Consider the following 19,503-nt stretch of genomic DNA (forward strand, 5'->3'; position numbering starts at 1 on the left):
AAAAAACCCTCTTGAGGATTTAGGGCTTCGATTTGGACAGTCAAAAAAACAACCCTTCTTTGCACCTTTGAGTATAAAATAAATATACATAATAAATAATGCATGAGTCCATTGCTGTTCGATGGGTGGTGCAGCTCCACTGAAAAGAGATCACCAAATAAACAAAAAGAGAAACACAGCCAATACATTGTATAACTAATGCAATCAATGTTTAGTACTGTCATCAGTGGAAGAACACTAAACCACACTAGAAATGCCCTTGCAGTTATTGCTCCTACATAACGTGCCTTTGCGCACCTTGGGTTGCACTTCTAGAAGCACTACTGCTGTTATTTCGTGTGTCTTATATTGTGATGCTTCAGCACCGGAGACGTTGTCTGGTTATCCCCCCCCCTCCCACCTCAAACCCCCCACCCCTGGTTCGTATAATACTGCAGTGTCATGCCTTAGCAACAACTGTTGGAACCACCGAGGTGTTGTATATATTGCAGGCACTCAAAGGCAGTAAATCACAGCTCTGTTATTAGGAAGTCTAACAAACGCTCCAGTCAATCCCAGTTGTGGAGATTTAGGGTAGACCCGGCGTTCACAATGAGCCCCGCGGCAGTCAATCCCATTAGAACCAATATTGGTTACCTATCGGTTCTGTCGGACTGACGTCCTAGCTGCTGAAGAGGAGAGTGTGGCGGCATAGAGGCGCAGATGTGACTGCCGTATTCTGGGTCTTTCCGTGACGGGATATCCAGCGTGGTATCGGTTATTGTGTTAAAGGCCCTTATTTCATTGTCTCCAATATGTTAAAAGACAACCAAGTCCCTGCGTCTGAACCAGAAAAGGAGTTAAAACACTATGAAGTGGGGCAGTTTAACACCAGAAGTTAGCTTTTTAAAGATGAGTCATCTCACGAAACAAACTGTAAACTGTGACACGAGAGCATCTTAAAAGAAATAAAATAAAAAAAGGAAGGTAATGGAAAAGAAAACAAGCATAAAAGTCAGACGTTGTGAAACACGATGATGGTTTCGAATGTTAACAAAGCGTCAAATGAAGAATCGGAAATATTTGCAAACAGTTTGGAGTTGATACATCTTTCTTAATACTAGTTCATGTTTTGATGAGCATCTCATACGTTGTTACCCCAAACCTATGAACGAAAACAAAAACGAAAAGAAAACAGAAAAAAAAGAAAATCGTACAATCTGAAATCCCTTTTCTTTTCCTGAAAATGATCCTTATTTAAAGTTGTTCAACTGTTGGGGAGGACTAAATGCTCCCCATGTTAACAGTCCTCGGGGCTGTGTTGATACAACCTCCGCCAACGTAATCAGAAACAACGCGACAAGTGGACAGCACCGCTGAAGACAGGAGAGCAAACTTTTTTTTCGAGCCTCGGAGTGCTGATGGTCGCTCATCTATGTGTGTGTGTCTATGTCTGAGTGTATGTGCTTATGTGTGTGTGTGTTTGTCTGTGTGTTTGTCTGTGTGTGTGTGTGCTCTTAACAGCATTTTTCTCATTAGATGGGGGTCAAATTCGAGTCAGTTGATGCCAAAAACTGGACGGCATGAAGCTTTCCATCTTGTCTGCGAAGAACCCCAGGGGAGCGAAGAGGGTGCTGAAGAACTGCGGAGAGAAGAACACAGTGGTCAGGGAATCTCAGGCTCTGAAAAAACACCATTTACCCTAGGGAGGTCAGTGGTCAGTCCGATGCATTTTCCTAGACTTCATTCTTTTCAATTTCCCCAAGTGTTGTTGACGTAGAGTCAGTAAATGAGGTGGTGGAGCACACAGAGTAGTGCCGAGACCCCCCCCCCCTTAGGGGCCTCGTGCTCTCCTGCAAAACAACTCTGAGTTGGCCAGCTATCATAGTGCTTGTGATCGCACGCACACACACACACACACACACACACACACACACACACACACACACACACACACACACACACACACACACACACACACACACACACACACACACACACACACACACACAAATATTTCCTTTCAGTGTAAACAGGGTATTAATGCAACCATGAGAAAGAACATTTCAGGAAAGCGAAATGACGCCGACTGTCTTGACGGATAAAACCTGTGGCTGCAGATGGTTGATAACTAAATGATTGGTTAGGATTAGACCAAGTTATAATAGAAAGGATTTACAAAGAGGTGTCACATGCACCTGCATTCACGACGTGCAGCTGCATTCAAGCTTTCCAATCCCACATTCAACTCTAATTCAGCCTTGCAAACACACACACGCCCCCGTACACGACTGGATCTGGGGACCTCAGAACCCATCTTCTGATCCCGATAAACAAGCGACCACAACGGGGACAAGCTCCACGTCTTCGAGAGGTGAATGAAGAAGGCAGAGGGCTACTAGAGCAGCCACGCCCGCCTGCCTGCTCCACTGCTTTCCCTCAGGGAGCGGAGAGCACCTCCCCACTCACAGCGTAGGTCCGCTCCCTCCCTCTCTCTGAGCAGTACACAAACCAGGCTCGCTCGACCCGCTGTAAAAACACTATTTACGCACGGCCTTTCCCGTAACGCAATAGGATGAACGCTCAGCTCGCGTGCGTTTCGCTGTGGCTACGAGACGGACTAAAGGAAGAGCCTGATAAACAGGGGAGGACATAAACAAAGAATGAGTCAAAGGGTCAGTCAAAAATGTGGCTGCATGGGCTGCATTTCTTTTATATAAACAGTAAAAAGAAAAGAAAGAAGCATAATTCTGTGTTTAGCAATATTGATAAGGCTGTAAATGCATTGTGGTAAGCCATGGTTAAGTTGGACTGCATCTTTTTTTCAGAGGGAAACTGACTTCACAGGCCTATGACTCCCATGAGCCTCTTGGGTCATTGACAGTGATAAAAGACAGAAGTTAACACGAGGGTTAAAGTGTTTAGGTTTCACTAGATTAATAACAGTCATACAAAACAATGATAGCCTTTAGCCCATAAAAAGATAATCTTAAAAAAAGAGTAAAAACAGTGCTGACCTTCCAGGGTAAAAAGAAGTATTATTAAACTAAAGTGGAACATTTTACAAAAGAAAAAAAAAAAACAGCGGATAGAAACAGCTATGTGTGAAAATAAATGAAATGATCTTCAATGGCGCCCAAGAGTCAACGGGGCTATGAATAGCGACTATGAAAAGAAAAACAAAGCTACTGGTGCCATGTGAGCTATATGTCATCAGCCATCAACAACACGCTTGCATCTGGGGACCAGAGGGGCCACTGACGTCCTGCCATCCTGTTCACATTAGAGTACAAGAAGAAGACCAGGAACACAACCTCCATCAAAGGAGAGGAGACTCAGGAACAGCAGCCACTTTACTTACCGCTTTGGCAAAGACGCCCATGAGCTCGGGGAACTGGTGCGTGAGCATGGCCAGCATGGCAGTGAAGGAGCAGAGGCCTGCTGTGAAGAGGATGAAGAAGGGAAGCTCTTTCTTTGGATACACGGAGACCTCGTGGAACGCTGGAGGAGAGAGGGCGTCACGTCAACAACGTAGAATGTCAAAGCTTTTGTAAACGAAACCGAATGAGGAGAACAGCAGCATAGTGAACTCTGTCTCAGGAGGAACGGGGACGTTCTGTAACCTCCACACAAGGCAATTCTACTGGGAACTGTGTTGGTGAGAAAGGGGGTCGAAATAGGGTCTCATTTGTGCAGGAGTTCCTTGGTGACGAACACCTGAACGTGTGATTTGACAGCGGGTAAGAGGTGGTACTCACAGGGTAGCAGTTCTCTATCTGCCGTCTCCGTGCATCCTGGGTAGGGATAAAACAAGTGACCCTTCTCCAGGGGGTAGGGAATTATCCGGAAGGCTGGAGAGAAGAGGGTACAAAGCTTTAAAATGTAGCAAAACAAGGACTGTGAACTAGGGGAGCAGCGAAAGGGTTATTTTAGGCCTACACCAGATTTTCCTTTGACGATCTAATACTAATTTAACAGTTAAATATATGCTTTATATATAAATTTTAAACTGGGAGACCCAATAAGATACTTTACAATGGAAGATAATCAAGATAATTCTATAATGATAACAATTGTGGATAAATGCTGCGGTTCTTGTGTCTTATGATTTCGGGTCAATCAATGAAGTTGGAAGGGGCAATGCGGACATTTTTGACTCCAGCCCATGCAACGGTTCATCAACGCAAGCATATACTTTTCATTCATTATTGATTTGGATTTATTTGAGGCATTGGAAACATTGTTGATTGCATCAATGGGACGAATGAAATCGAGCCAAATCTAAGATAGCAACTATGCAAAGGAAGCATATACAGTTTCACGTAGATTAACATAGCCCGCCCATGCCAGAACTGTGAAATTAAAACGGACTGTGTTAGTGCAACACACAGACTCTTGGTGAAATCCGTGCCCATGAAAGGAGCGCTGTCAACAAGCTCAGCCCTGGGGTCCAGCTTCACAGACAGGCAGCGCTGTTATAAAGTCTAGGTTTCAAGAAAGCCTTGTTTTGCTTCACATTGTTGGAACTATGTAGACATGCCAGTACTGGGGCAGCAATCAGCTACGCAACACTTTGGTTATGCCGTTTAGAGACCTATTTATATTGGACAATGCTCCCGCTCATCTTCAATTAAAGCCCCGGAGTAGCCAGCTGGTTTAAAATGGAGCCGAAGGAATTAGCTGGGAGCAGTCTGGGCCTGTGATGTAAACTATAGATACTTCAAAAGTAACTAGAAAATGCATTTCCTGCAGAAAATGCGGTGAGTGCTGTAGTGCAAAGTAAGGTTTAAAATATTTTTATAAAGACATAGAGAAACGTTAAATGGCTTAAATCAAGTGAAGGGATTTTAACAAAAGTTCAAAAGTCTGAATGGAGTAAACAATGTAAACATGCACACCATTTAAGAAAATGTAAATGGTTGGAAACAAATAAAGTGACAGCTGAATGAAAAGCGCAAAGCATTGCTAATGTGTGTGTGTGCGCACACACACACACACACACACACACACCAGCAGTGCAGGTCAAATGTATTGCCCTGCACTGCTGGTGTGTGTGTGTGTGTGTGTGTGTGTGTGTGTGTGTGTGTGTGTGTGTGTGTGTGTGTGTGTGTGTGTGTGTGTGTGTGTGTGTGTGTGTGTGTGTGTGTGTGTGTGTGTGTGTGTGTGTGTGTGTGTGTGTGTGTGTGTGTGTGTGTGTGTGTCAGAGTTTCCGTTGTCCGGCAATTACCGGTCAATGACCGGAAAAAAATGAGGAGGACCGAAAATTCTAAATGTCTCCAGTCAGAATGACCAATGGAAATAATTCTCTCTGCACAATTTGAATTGCGTTTAAATATGCTACAGTGGTCATTTGTTTAGCCAATTCATGTAAAACATTTAGGGTTTTGATTGACCGATATTTCACACCACTATCCTCGAGCCGGGTCGGCTTTTTTTAATCATTGCTTTATTGGCCTAATCTGAGGGGAAATCTACGCCATAAACAGAAATATTATAGGCCTTTATCACACGGGTCTTCTCAATGCCTTGGAACGCTCCGTTCACTTGCATGAGTAGTAAGTAGTCCGGTTACTTGTCAACCCCACCGTCTTCGGTTGCTAAGCGACGTCAACGTATTTGGTGGACTATTTCTCTGCTGATCCACACTACGAATGCTGGTAACGAATAAATTGTAAAAAGACACACCATGTGAAGTTATTTTTTCGTTTTGGCAAGTAGCCGTGTAATAAGCGGGATAATGTATAGAACGTCGCCGGTCATAATCGAAAATAAGCCCCTTCAGGGCGAAGCAAGACACCTGCGCTGCGCGTCAGTGTCCTGTTCGCCCTGTCGGGGCTTATTTTCCAGATAATGACCGCTGTTCTATACATTATTCCTTACATATTTATTCAGCAAAGTAGGCCTAAGCAACAAATGTGTACAAAGTTAAACATGTATTAAAAAAAATGTCGGGTTGAAATCGGGCTCGGGCTCATAATTACAGCTCGGACAGAACGTGTACGGGCTCGGGTCGGTATGGGCTTGATTTTCTGGGCCCGATATAAAAACGTTAAAATTAACCCTTCCAGGTCACATGACCGGCACCAATTTTTTCTAGCGGAAACACTGGTGTGTGTGTGTGTCTTTAAGAGAATAGCGAGCCGGTGCGTGATTAAAAGTAGCCCAATAGAGCGGGAAAAACAGCCCAATCTGGCAACACTGCCTGAATGAAACTAAAACGGTGATTCTGAATAAAGTTTAAATGATATTAAAATTCCGTTTGGACATTATTGAAGATACAAGTGTGTAGATTTGTTAAATGGTTTGAACGAAGGTAAACGGTTGAAAAATGATTGAGTTACGATGTCTTAAGTAGTAGGTGTGTCAGAATGGGCAGACGTCTTCAATGAAAACAGCTGAAAACGAATCCGGTATGAAACTAAGCTGTGATTCTGAAGAAAGTTTAAATTATATCGAAATTCCGTTTAGATATTATTGAAGATACAAGTGTGTAGAATTATTAAATGGTTTGAACGAAGATAAACGGTTGAAAATTGATTTAGAACAGTTGGAGTACCAGAGGACGGCTCTGCCGTCCTCCCATTGGCTCCCATGTTAAAAATAAGATAGTATTTTAAAAGTAGAATATCTTAAAAAGTATAAAATATTTAAAAAATCGGAAAAGACGCGTGCGATTCCAAGCTATTCTGAATATTTTAAAATTTGAGTCTCTAGGTGAAAAATTGAGGTAGGAGATAGGTACCAAAGTTTGTAGAGAATAATAAAGAAAGAAAGAATAAAACTTATGAAGAACAATAGTTGAGCGCTGCATGCAGCACTCACCTAACAACTAACACAGGGATGCTTGTATGCCTACTATTTGCTACTCAGAACGAAACATATACAATTAAATAAACGACAAGGAGAGTGAAGCCCGTTCTTCAGAAAGACGCAGGTTGGTTATTGCACGCTATAACCGAGATTGAGTGTCTGGGAGGAATGCGGTGAATGCACGGCAAACATTAAATTGTCTCAGTGACTGAACATAATAACTGCGCGTCTTGTGTCACTTGAAATAACACATAAAATAACAACCCTTAACTTGCATAAATAAATCTCAAATAACTAAAGAAGGTGAGACATTTCAGTGAGCAACTGAAACTCCTGCGCCGGGTGGCTCACTGCGTGGCTGTGCTGGCGCGCTCTACGTACTTCCCTCCCAGGTGCAGTGCAGCAGGTTTAAGGCCCCCTCTGCTCTCTTCCAGTGCTGCAGGTGGAAGAAGGCGTACGCCACCGCCTCACTGTCTCCCCTCTTGAGGATGTGTTCTGGTGGCAGGATCAGACTCTTCATCTCCAACAGGTACTGCAACACAGCAAGAGACCACACAAACATATAGGATGAGCCTATAGAAACCGGTAGGGTGTCTATTGAAATCGGATTCTCCATGCACATAGACGTATAATAGACTATTTGTATAGCACGTTTACAAAGTGCTAGTGCAAAGTGCAAGGCACAATGCAAACAATTAGGAGCAAAAAAAAAATGAAAGTTATAATATGTTAAATTGACACAGACCGTTTCAAATGGGAATTTGAGTCTAAATCACAATATTAGTCGGCCTGACCTCTCCTCCTCAAAACAGAAGATCAGACGGGTTACCAGCTTGAGGCCACTGAACCAACATGAGCACAAGACGAGCCAAGATGATGTTGTTTGGAGACGAGGTCCAAAAAAATATTTTGACAATGACAAGCGTAGACAAGTACGCTGATCACTGTAGGTTGTTCAGCAAATGAATAGGTTTGCAAATTATAAACCAACTCATGCAGCATCAGTCTTGAAATCGAACTGGGCTCCAAGCAGTCTCCATCTTTCAAATCCATCTCCAAGATGTACCTGTGTTTGGTCATGGAGCTGTTCCAAACGCTTGTTAGGTCTGGTAGAATCAATCTCAGGCTATATATTTTTTTTATCTTAGCTAGTTGTTAATAAGTTACCATGGCTGCAGCACGCCGAGTTTGTGTGCCAATTCATATCCGGCCACCAAGCGTACTAGAAGAATAGCGAAACATCACGCACAGGCAAAAACAAAAAAAAACGAGCCAACCCGGAACAGACAATTCAAGGAGAACACACTGGCCGTGGCATTATGGTCAGAGAAGACAGTTTTTCAACGTGGGAATAGAACCCCTTACCCTGGCAGTGTTAATGGCATGTTCCACCGATGAGCCACATAGGTCAGACATAAGCTTTGAATCTAGTAACCAAAAGTAAAAGAACACCGTACACCATAAATATTTGGTTGGTTATCTGAACACCAAACAAACAGCAGTGCTAGAATATGCTTATTCAAATTCAATAAGAATCGATCTATGCATAATCAATGTGTTTCTGCACTCAGTTTCTCAACTGTTTCCTTTTGAACAAGCAAATTGTCAGCACTATATTTGATGGAATATACAGCGCACGCAATAATGTTATACCCGACCGCACAATAAAAGGTTACCAAAAACATAATTGGGTGTTCTGGTAGGATGCTCCCCAGGACTGTACCATGCCTAGTATGTTGCAGTGGTTAGATCCAACATAATTATTAAGGAGTGCGGGGTGGCATTGTGAAAAGGACATGGTCAGCCAGCCATGGGGTTGTCAAACAATCACCACCCTGGTAGGACCTCAACTATTCCTACCGGCTCCAGGAAATCTAACCTCACTGTTGGTGGAGCTGCAGAGATCAATGCAGTATCATAGGTCACTACTTAGTTTGAATCACCTCGCCTCTCTCCCCCCGTTTCCAAGTTGATACCTCATCCATTACATCCTGTTGCGCAATTCCCACTTGCTAACTGTCAACAGACACAAAAATATTTCCCTCATGTGAGGTATTTGTTGTGCAATTGTTCAATGTGGGAGGGAAAAGCTTTCCAAAGCTCTCTCGTGTGTTATTGTTACACTACACCCCCTCCCTGCTGTGTAGGTCTGGCCCGCCGAGTCGCTCAGTCCACCCACCGCGCTGATGAATGCCCCCGTAACGGAGAGCTGCGATGTATAGAATGTGAACCAAGTGCCATGTCTTGGGAAAATGGCCATCTTGGCTAAGAATAAGAGCATGCTTGGATGCGGTACATTGGAATGCATCCCTCCATTCTTTGTGTGTTCTCAAACGCTCAGTGCCGGACTGAACGTGTGGTAGCCTCTCAACTGCTTCCCGGTCTCCTGAGGCGGCCGCTCTATGTGTGGTATGTCTGTGTGGCCCAGTGTGGCCAGGTTCTGTGTTTAACTAATCCAGCGTGTGGGGCCGACGCCCCCGCTGGGCCAAATTCCCAGGCAGACAGCACCGCAGCGCTCTGGCTCTCAGACTGACACTTTGCGAAGGTTACCCCACAGATAATCCTCTCTAATCCCCTCCATGGTCACAGGCCCTGCCGGCCCGCCAGCCAGCCAGCCAGCCAAAAAGTCGGTCAGCCGGTCGGCAAGTGAGCCGTTACAGTGCTGTGATCACAGACAGACAACCAGCCAGACAAGTCAGTCGAGCAGCCTGTTTAAAACCCCGCTCATCCTAATTCCTTTCCTCCTTGGTCCTTTCTGACACGCCAGGTAACCGTGATCCTGAACCTCTCGTGACTGCCACGGAAGACAGGCCAATCCCAGCATGCCCCTTCCCCGCTCCGCTGCCCTATCCCAGGCCCTGGCCTCTGAGCCGCGCTCACATCCTGGAACACCTTCAGTCATGTCCAGTGTGCCAAGCCACTGGACTAGTCAACCCTTTGCTCCATTCATGGTTTTATTTACTTGGTTCAAGATTGACTGTATTACTGTACTTGTTCTATTTTAATCACATCCCGTTGTCATACTTGTCTAGTAATTATACCCCACATATTTTAATATTTATTGTAAATAAATATCAATTTAGTATATGCTAAATGTGAACCTCCTAAGATGGAGCAATTGTTCGCTATCTCAGGATATTGGGCAATATCCCATGATTGAGATCTCAAACTCGGGATATTGTTTTCATCGCAAAAAGTCCTGCTTTGTTCGCTAATAAAAACAAGTATATCCCGGCAAAAAGTGTTATCTTGTTTATTTTGGGAGTATTCACATGTAGTATACACTATAACAATTATTCACCTCTGTGAATAATTGTTAAATATCATTGGTTTTGAACCCCTGGCAATGTTAATGCCATGTTCCAGCAATAAGGTTACACAGTGCCGCCTTTTAAATACTGCAGACTAACGTTAAAAAAGGTTGCACATCTTAAATAATATTGTTTATATTTGGGGGTTATTTGCACACAGTGCCAACAGCTACACCATATAGCTGAAACTGGTGCAGGTCTAGTTGCTTGAGAAAACCACTGTTGAATATAAACAAACGCTGTTGCTACAAACGCTGTCCCTTTATCAATTCTACACGTGGTTTCTCCTTCATTACAGACATGCATAGGTTTGAAGTTTCACCTATGAGGGGCGACCATTATGTCTCAGTCTCTTGACCCCGTGTCTGGTTTGCTTTAAGGCGAAACAGTTTGGAAGGGGGGCCGCACAGGGCAGCTGTCCTCCGTGGCACGCTAGACCTGGCGACACCTCGGCAGTCAGATCCTCCTCCCACCATCCCGTCCCTCCTTCCTGCTCGGTACACCGTACCTCCCTGTGCTCTGCTGCCTCTTTGATGAAAGGATTGTGTTTCATGTGTTCCTCTTTTATCCTGGGCCAGTCATAAGCCCAGGGCATAACTCACGAGCGGCCTTCTCGTTCTAATCATGCGACGGTGACATAAGCCCCCCGTCGTGTTCAAAAGAGCCTGACTGGCTAACCACCTCCACCCACAGTCCACAAACACAATCACACACAGGCACACCATAGGACTATACCCACAGTACACAAATACAATCACACACAGGCACACCATAGGACTATACCCACAGTACACAAACACAATCACACACAGGCACACCATAGGACTATACCAACAGTACAGAAACACAATCACACACAAGCACACCGTAGGCCTATACCAACAGTACACAAACACAATCACACACACAAGCACACCGTAGGCCTATACCCACAGTACACAAACACAATCACACACACAAGCACACCATAGGCCTAAACCCACAGCACACAAACACAATCACACACACAAGCACACCGTAGGACTATACCCACAGTACACAAACACAATCACACACAGGCACACCATAGGACTATACCCACAGTACAAACAATGCAATTGTCACAAGCGTACAATGAGGACAGTGGGTTTGGTGAGGGAGAAGAAGGTAGACGGAAATTTATCTCAAAACAGCTTGCAGAGACGACCAAATATGCACTTCTGGGAAGAACCACCAAATACTACACAGGGTTATGTTCATGAAAACTGGAAGAAGGAAAAGAATCTGCAGGATAACGCCAGCAACACTTAATAAGGAAATAGGAGGAAATACCCTCTCTTATCTCATCTCAGAGTCAAACCTCATCCATCTAAATTTAGACCTAAAGACATGGTGCGCCTCAATTCAAAGACATGGTGTGACTCAATTTACGAACGAAAAAGCCAATTTGAGATGTGAACCCGACCACGGGGGCCGGCTCCTTCGCCATGATGGGCTACCCCCCGAATAGGAACTGTCAAGGCAAATGGGGTGAGATGAGAAACCGCTCCCTGAAATGGAGAAAACTAGCCGGCTAGATGGGCCCGTGTCACCCCGATGCCCAGAGGAACGCGGGCCAAAAGGACTCCATGCAAATGCAAAGCAGATTGAAGAGGCCCCACAACCCTTGATCGGCCATGCACGCATCCGGCCCAATGTCAGCCTCCTAACCACGGAGCGCTGGACTGCCTGATTGGAATGGACAGAAAGATGGGGAGGGAGGCAGGGAGGGGGAGAGAGGGCGAGGTAAACCATCGGAGATGGGAGGGATGAAAGAAAAGAAAAAAAAGAATAGAAGAGGGCGAAAAGGAAGGATGACAAGGTGAAAGATACAAGAGGGCGAGGTGAGCAACGCCAGGGCATCGGGTTTGACTGAGTTGTGTGTGCGTACGGTGTGTGTCTGGTCTCCGGTAGGTGTCTAGGGTTTAGCAACGGTTCAAGAGAGCCGGTGTGTGACGTCAGAAAAAGGGTGCTGTTTAAGGCCACCCGTTCCCGGTGTATAACCTGTCTTGTGGCCACAGCCCACTGCATCGCAGCCCTCTGTGTTGGCCTCTCGGTGGAAGTCACACACTCTTGAGAAACCTGCTCATGTGAAAAATGACTCTGGGAAACAAGGATACGTGAACAAGTATGTGAGTGGTTCAGCCCATTCCATAACTGGATATTTGCGCCAGAAGCCATATAAAAAATTAACAACTGAAGAATTTACTGATATGAATCACAAGTATGAAGAATAGTTAAACAGTTCCAGTCCGACGCTTGGCTAACTTCACCGAAGTATGACTGAGCATATTCATATATTATTCAGAGGTTCTCAGAGACCACCTAAATCACAGGTGATTGATTTAGACACACTCGACAACACAAAATAAACAAACTCCATCACAGTTCCACTTTGAGTCTGAGCATTATCTTCACAACATGTAGCGTGATACAATGATTTAGGTTGTCAGTAGTAATATCCCCAAACTCTGATTCTCCAGATCTGATTAAATTCCATGGTGTTCACGGTGGACAGGTTGCATGTGGTTTAACAATCTCCCAATCTAAACAACGCAATTATGACAAATATACCATTTCACGGTGGCCTGACATTTTACAGCTTCATTTATCGCAATATGACAGCTTTAATGCTCCAGCATTTGAAAGTAAAACACGTCAAGGTTATAACAAAATGGGATCTCTGAGGAATTCTAAACATCCAGACCTGAATTTGGATGCTTTTATTTTCAAGAACTGTGTTGCTTGGCAGTACAAATAGCTGCAAGAGCAGCCGCCTTTGCCTCCACTTGTCTACGTCTCATTATTAGTTCAGTAAATAAGCCAGGCGCCAAACTACGCGGCCCTGCAGCTACTGCTTGAGAACTTTTTTATGACATCCCCTGAGCCTAACTATGCACACTTACTAGAGCTTCTGCGCAAACAACAACAATACAGCAACCCAATAAATGTCACATCATCCGTTTATTAGTCGGTTTAAGTGCCCTTCGGTTACTTTGGCAATAGTGACAGTAGCCGGGCTGTTTCAATGCACGAGCAGCAGGTGAACTATCCCGGAGAGACAGCAGAAGATAAAAGTCAGATAAGTCTATTGTACGAGGCAAGTGTAAGGTGTCCTTTGACTCTGAAACCGCAGAGCCCAGGTGGTGTGGGGCAATGTGCCCTTTTTATTTGTGTAGTCTGTCCATGATAACATGTCAACACTCGGTGTGTGTGTGTGTGTGTGTGTGTGTGTGTGTGTGTGTGTGTGTGTGTGTGTGTGTGTGTGTGTGTGTGTGTGTGTGTGTGTGTGTGTGCGTGCGTGCGTGTGGCTGTGTCTGTGTGTGAGGTGATAAAAGAGAAGGAGGGAGGGGGAGAGGGGCAGAGGGAGACAAGAGAGATGCCCAAGGCAGGGTAGTGGTGATGGGGTGGGGTTGGAGTCAGGTGGGCGACAGTTGGAAAGACATGGAGGATGAGGGCTCTTCACTTCAAAGAACCCATCAAAGAGCTTCCCCCCCAGCCTGTGGCCCCACAAGCTACACACACTCTCTCTCTCTTTTTAAAGAGAGGCACGAGAGATGAAACACAGACACACAACAAAGGATAAATGAAGACAAAACTGTGCTGCTGTAGATAGGAGTGTGTTTGTGTGTGCGTGTGCGTGCACGTGTGTGTGTGTGTAACCCAAGCCTAATCCCTGTGGGAAGAGATGTAGAGGGCAGCAGAATCATCCAGGGTATTGTTGAAGTGTGTGTTGCGTGTTTTGCATCACAACCACATGCTACACTGATATGTGCTGAAGCGATGGGGCCAACCTGTATATTGAATGATAATATTCTTCACTTATATGAGTAATAATTTTAGTCGTTATTATTCAGGAAACAATGCTGTGATCACTTATATACAAGAAAATAAATTGGAAACAAAGCCATAAGCCCATCAGCCCAAACCATTTTACACAAATGAAAAACAACCAATCTTAAAATCAACCTGACAATGACATGAAAAGATCTAAACCCCAATTGAAAATAGACACAACAATGCAATTACCAACAAGGACCTTTAGTGACACCTGCTGGTAAAACATAATAAACATGATACCAGCCAACCAGCTCTACTGGCTTAACCCATTTGTACCGGCTGCTGTGCGGCGCAACATTGTATCTAGTAGATACAATGTCGCACCGCGCAGCAGGCGCTGTGCGGCGCAACATTGTGTCTAGTAGATACAATGTTGCTCCGCGCAGCCGGTACAAATGGGTTAATGGTAAACACGCAGTCAGGATGTTGTGTATCCAGCATGCAGATTGACTAAGATGTACTGGTCCTCACCAGTTGTTTGAGTGTGTGTTCGTGTGGGGGGGGGTCTGTCTGTGTTTTTATTAGTCTATTGAGTGTGTGAGGTTTTATTGAGGTGTGTGTGCGTTTTTTATTTAGTCTGTGTGTGTGTGTTTTATTGAGTGTGTGTGTGTGTTAGTTTTTTTAATGAGTCTGTGTGTGTGTGCCCCTGTGCGCTTATGTGCGAATGTGTGTTTGTTGTTGCCTGACCTTTGGCACGTGTGGATTGAACTCCACAGCTCTGTGTATGGCCTCTACAGCATTCATCTCTGCTGTGCTGAGCCCTCGCCGAGACGCTGCCTCGGGAGAGAATCTGGACACACACACACACACACACACACACACACACACACAAACACACACACACACACACAGACACACACACACAGACTTTAGTAAATGGACAATAGGTTAAGTATATCGCTAATGGGCAAATTAGGTTGTTCCAGTATAAACTGCATACAAAAAACACAAACGTACTTATCTGAAACAGCCCGTGCTTTCAGAAGTGCAGATGTGTAGCATATTGTTGCTGATTTTGGCAAGCTGATATCTATTCAGGAGAAGAAATTAAAACACTTCAATAAAAACAAAGATGGACAATCATGTCTCTTCAATGCAGCCATATTGTTGATCTTGCACACACACCATCGTATTTGGCGAGCACTGCTTGCACATCAGCATATGCCTGCAGCTCTAGGAGGGCCTCCAAGAGGTTTTCGTGTATGTTTAACATTCCCAACAATGGGAATTCTTTCATTAACTGTGAAGAGAGCAAATGGAAAAAAAAAAGGGTGAGAAACACGCTTTTGACGAAGGTAACAGTGGAACACTCCACAGCTTGCCCCACATACATTCTCAATTAATACATGAAGAAATCCGCCAGACAGTTCATCATGAAGAGTGGAGCAGTGTTAGCTAAGGAGGTGGAGCAGATTGACTGGCAACCACGGGGGAGGGTCACGGTATCCTGGTGCCAAACACTTAACCCCTCTCTGCATAGTGTGTGTGTTCATTAATTGTGAAGTTCATTGAGTGTCGATGGAAAGCAACTATGCAGAAATTCAGCCCGTTTAAGAGTGGCAACCGAGGCTTTTATCTAAAAATGTTAAAGCCATTGATTACAACATCAGCATGTTTTTTTTTTTTACTGGTCTTTAATCTTACGTCCTGGAGTTAATCCAACACATTAAGAAAACGTCACCTTTGGCCGCTGCTTTCAGAGGCCACGGTGAATGAATGAATGAACGCATGAATGAATGAATAATTGAATAAATAGACCCAGCAAGCCATATGAACTTTCAGCACAGGGATCACTCACATCTCGCATCATTTTAACTGCTTCTTTAATTCGGCCGAGCTTGCGTGCACACATGGCCAGCCTCCGCTTTATGTACACCAGCAGGTTGACATCTTTTCCTGCTGTGTGAAACAAGCAGGAGGTTAATGAATGACATAAAAAAATGGTGTAGACGGGCAGTGATTTTGTGTTGCGTTTCTCCTTTGTCCATGGCTCGGAGAACAGTATGATGATGAATCTGTGTGTGTTTTGAATGTAAAGAAGTGAAAATGATGGTTCCTACCACTTTTAAGTGCTTGTTTGAAGAGACGCTCTGCCTCTGTGATAGTGGTGGCCTCCTCTTCCGCGAGAAGCACATAGGCTGCGGCACACCTGCACCAGCGCACGCACAGACACAATCAACATGTTTTTTTATTAATTTATACCACATACTTTAGTTATTTTGATTCAATGAAGATAATACATTTGTTCAGTTTAATTTCTTGTCATGGCTTCACAAATGCAATAGTGATATTCATGCAGAGTTCCTCTTTTGACTTGAATTTGCTTAAATAAGTTTAAAAAAAGATAAATATACCGTCGAACTATAAGAATGCATGAGTGGCACAGAACTTACTCATGGTTCATCTCTATGGCCTGGTAGGCTGCTCTGATCCTGGCCTGCGGGTTTCTCTCTCTCCAGGCTTTTTGCATCACTGGAACAATCAAACACGTATTAAAAGATGCGTCACCGCAGCCTTTGAAAACATCCCTCAAACGTAAGCAAACACTCAATTCAAAAAGCCCTCCATCTAAGGAAACACAGACTTTGTATCTGGCTCTTGCTTGTTCATATTTCTCATGTACGCGTATTGATGCTGGGGGATGTCACAACCTACAACATAAGTACGCTTTGTAGTGCCAAGTGTATCCACTCAGCCTGGACTCGATCAAAAATCACTCCAAAGCTGTGCTTGCTACTCTGCCCTTGATTTGTCAAAACATTTGTTACTGTCAGGGAATACCAGGAATAATTAATTCATAATAATAATAATAATAATAATAATAATAATAATAATAATAGTAATAATAATAATTTACCAGCGTCTTCCGGCCTTAACTGCTGAGTGTCCCCTGTGAAGAAGGTTTGGTGGTCTTGTGCAGATAGGTTCATGTCATAATACGTTAAAGGCTCCTTCCCAGTAACCCACGTGTACCTGCCAAGCAAAGAAAAACAATATTTCACTGGCTGTGCATGCATGTGAAGATGCCGCGATATACTCATTTAAAATGCACCATGGAGCACAATGGCCCGGTACCTTTAGAGGAATTTTGAAATATGTCCCAACGTCTCGACTGCACCAGTGCCATCATGGTTGTGTTTAATGAGCGTTACGTCAACCTTTTCAATCGCCTTGGACATGCTGCCATAATAATCAATGAAAGGTGCTCCTCCTTAGTACAAAGCGAAATAATCGCAGTTTAATTCTCGATTGTAAAAGCTAGCGTCTACTAACCACTTTTGCTCATTTCATGACATTATTCTTAGTACATGGATGCTTTTCCATCTAACTGCTCCCTGTAGAGCACATGTAGCGTCTAGTGGACGTGACATTGATGATGCTCCAGTGGGGCCCTGTGGTAGGACGTCTCATGTGCCATCTTACAAGTTAATTAATATGCAGTTTGCTTTCAATATAGCTATCTTAAAGTTTTGTTTGCAAGCACCCCACCTGCTATACTCTGCTCCTCTGAACAAATTCAGGGGGTTTCTCCAGACCTTACACTCTGTAAAAGCAAAGGATACAATAGAAGACGCAAGATTAATTACAATAATTTCTCACAGTTTGATATTGTGTTTGAAACATTAGACAGGGTCATCTTTATCATGTGAACCAGAACAGCTTGGATAAGGAATCCTGAATGAAGTTATATTATCACCAGGGTCCAAAATGAACCCCTACCACCAACAAATGGCAGATACCTTTGACTATTTGGCCGGTCAAACAAATCTCACGGTTACATTCTTTAAGAAATGGCTGGTCGATTTATCCACCCTGGCAGGTAAAAAGAAACAATTCTAAAAGTTAACGTTGGTATCGTATCACAATCATATAATAAAGAAAACTGTTAAAACAAAAATCAACCCCTACGTTTTTGATTATATAGGCCAGGTAAAAAGAAACAATTCTAAAAGTTAACGTTGGTATCGTATCACAATCATATAATAAAGAAAACTGTTAAAACAAAAATCAACCCCTACGTTTTTGATTATATAGGCCAGTTTCATAGTCATTAATCAAGACTATAGAATATGTCCATAACATGAAGCAGTTTCTTATTGTTTTGATAGAGTACTGCTAAAAGACCAAAAGCAATATTATTACCCAACCCTAACCACTGAAGATGGTGCAGCAGGTGTAATGCCCTACATCCTTAGAGACAGTCGGAACAACCACAGCCCAATGTCTTCAATGTGTACCTGAAACGCTGGGTCTGGGCTCTGCATCTCCATTTACTGAGGAGAACAGACCACTGGCGGAGCTGCTCTCCACACCACCAAGAAGAGGACGCAGATGGCTGACTGACACCTGCTCAATGAATGAGGTGCCATATTTACGGAAATACCACCACTCAAATATCTGTTGAGAGGAAAGACGGGGAGATAGTCATGATTTATCTGATGTAGCGTCAACAATATCCTACAAAGAACACTGTGTACAATCACCTACTGAGCAACAGGCTGATTATTAGCCAATAGAAGTAAAACGTTCCCAGTATGTTGCACAGTACGTGGTCAATTCTTTGTGGTGTTCCTTATTATCCCTTAAACCATAGTATGGCAATAAAGAAGCTAAAATAATAGTTGTGCACTCAGAACAAGTAAGACGATGAGAGCTCACCAATATGAGTCCAGAGATGAGAGAAGACGTTCCAGTAAGTGCCACATAGAATTTAGGTGTCAATGTATTTAGGAACACAGAGGCTGAAATAACAACAAAGTGGGCACATTTAGCGCAAAATCCTTTGATTTCAAACAAGCAAAAAAATTCAAACTGCATATGACTTCATAACATGCGTTTTTCACCATTTCCATCCTGTCTCTTCTGCAGTGTAAAAAATATGCGAATGTAAATGTATTAAGAATAGATGCACGACAACATTAGCACCATAGGAGACTAATTAGCGTCCCCACTGCATATTGCAAGCAATTTAAGGATGCTATTGTACACTATAGAGGGTCTAATTTAAACGTGAGGCGAGTTTCGTTTTTTCATTTTTTTTTTCTTTGAAGACACTTTTCTGCAAAGACTGCAAAGAAAGGAATTGCTACCGCGAGCTGTCAACTAGTATTTCAGGTCCTCTGCTAACAATGGCTAGCTAACCGATGCATTCATTTACCTGAGGTAAAGCTTTCCTGGAGTTTCAAGGGACTCCGGAGAACGTATATCATGATCAGCACCATACCGAACCAAATGAAACATATGTAGGTCCATGACCATGAGAGCCAAGATTTTAACTTCTCCGTAAATCCAACAGATTGAGGATTATTGCCAGTGCTGTCCTCCATGTTTTTCCGGATGTCTGTAAACAGAGGAATCACGTGACTATGCTTTGAATGAACTTTTATTTTGAAGCATGTCCTCCTCCATGTACCCGAAAACCAATCTCAGGAACAGAAACAGAAAGATGTTTAGTGCTTATAACAAAAAATTAACAAATAAACAATCGAATATTTTGCAGCGTTAAGAACATTGCATTATTCATATATAGCATAAACTGCTTTAA

At 43.6% G+C, this 19,503-nt stretch overlaps 1 protein-coding gene across 1 annotated transcript; it reads right to left on the reverse strand.

Moving 5' to 3' along the window:
• Positions 1-415: 415 nt before the first annotated feature.
• LOC307084119 (suppressor of tumorigenicity 7 protein-like) lies at positions 416-19,285 on the reverse strand (the record flags this gene model as incomplete). The annotated part of the gene is made up of 15 exons (XM_079748341.1): positions 416-1,621; positions 3,341-3,480; positions 3,738-3,830; positions 7,171-7,321; positions 14,646-14,748; positions 14,916-14,988; positions 15,084-15,198; positions 15,757-15,857; positions 16,019-16,107; positions 16,352-16,430; positions 16,816-16,931; positions 17,448-17,502; positions 18,197-18,356; positions 18,618-18,700; positions 19,117-19,285. The coding sequence occupies 15 exons, from the start codon at positions 19,283-19,285 to the stop codon at positions 1,526-1,528; spliced, it is 1,623 nt and encodes a 540-aa protein (XP_079604467.1). The 3' UTR covers positions 416-1,525.
• Positions 19,286-19,503: the final 218 nt, after the last annotated feature.

Source organism: Pollachius pollachius, assembly GCF_949987615.1.
Source record: "Pollachius pollachius genome assembly, chromosome: 12".
Lineage (NCBI taxonomy): Eukaryota > Metazoa > Chordata > Actinopteri > Gadiformes > Gadidae > Pollachius > Pollachius pollachius.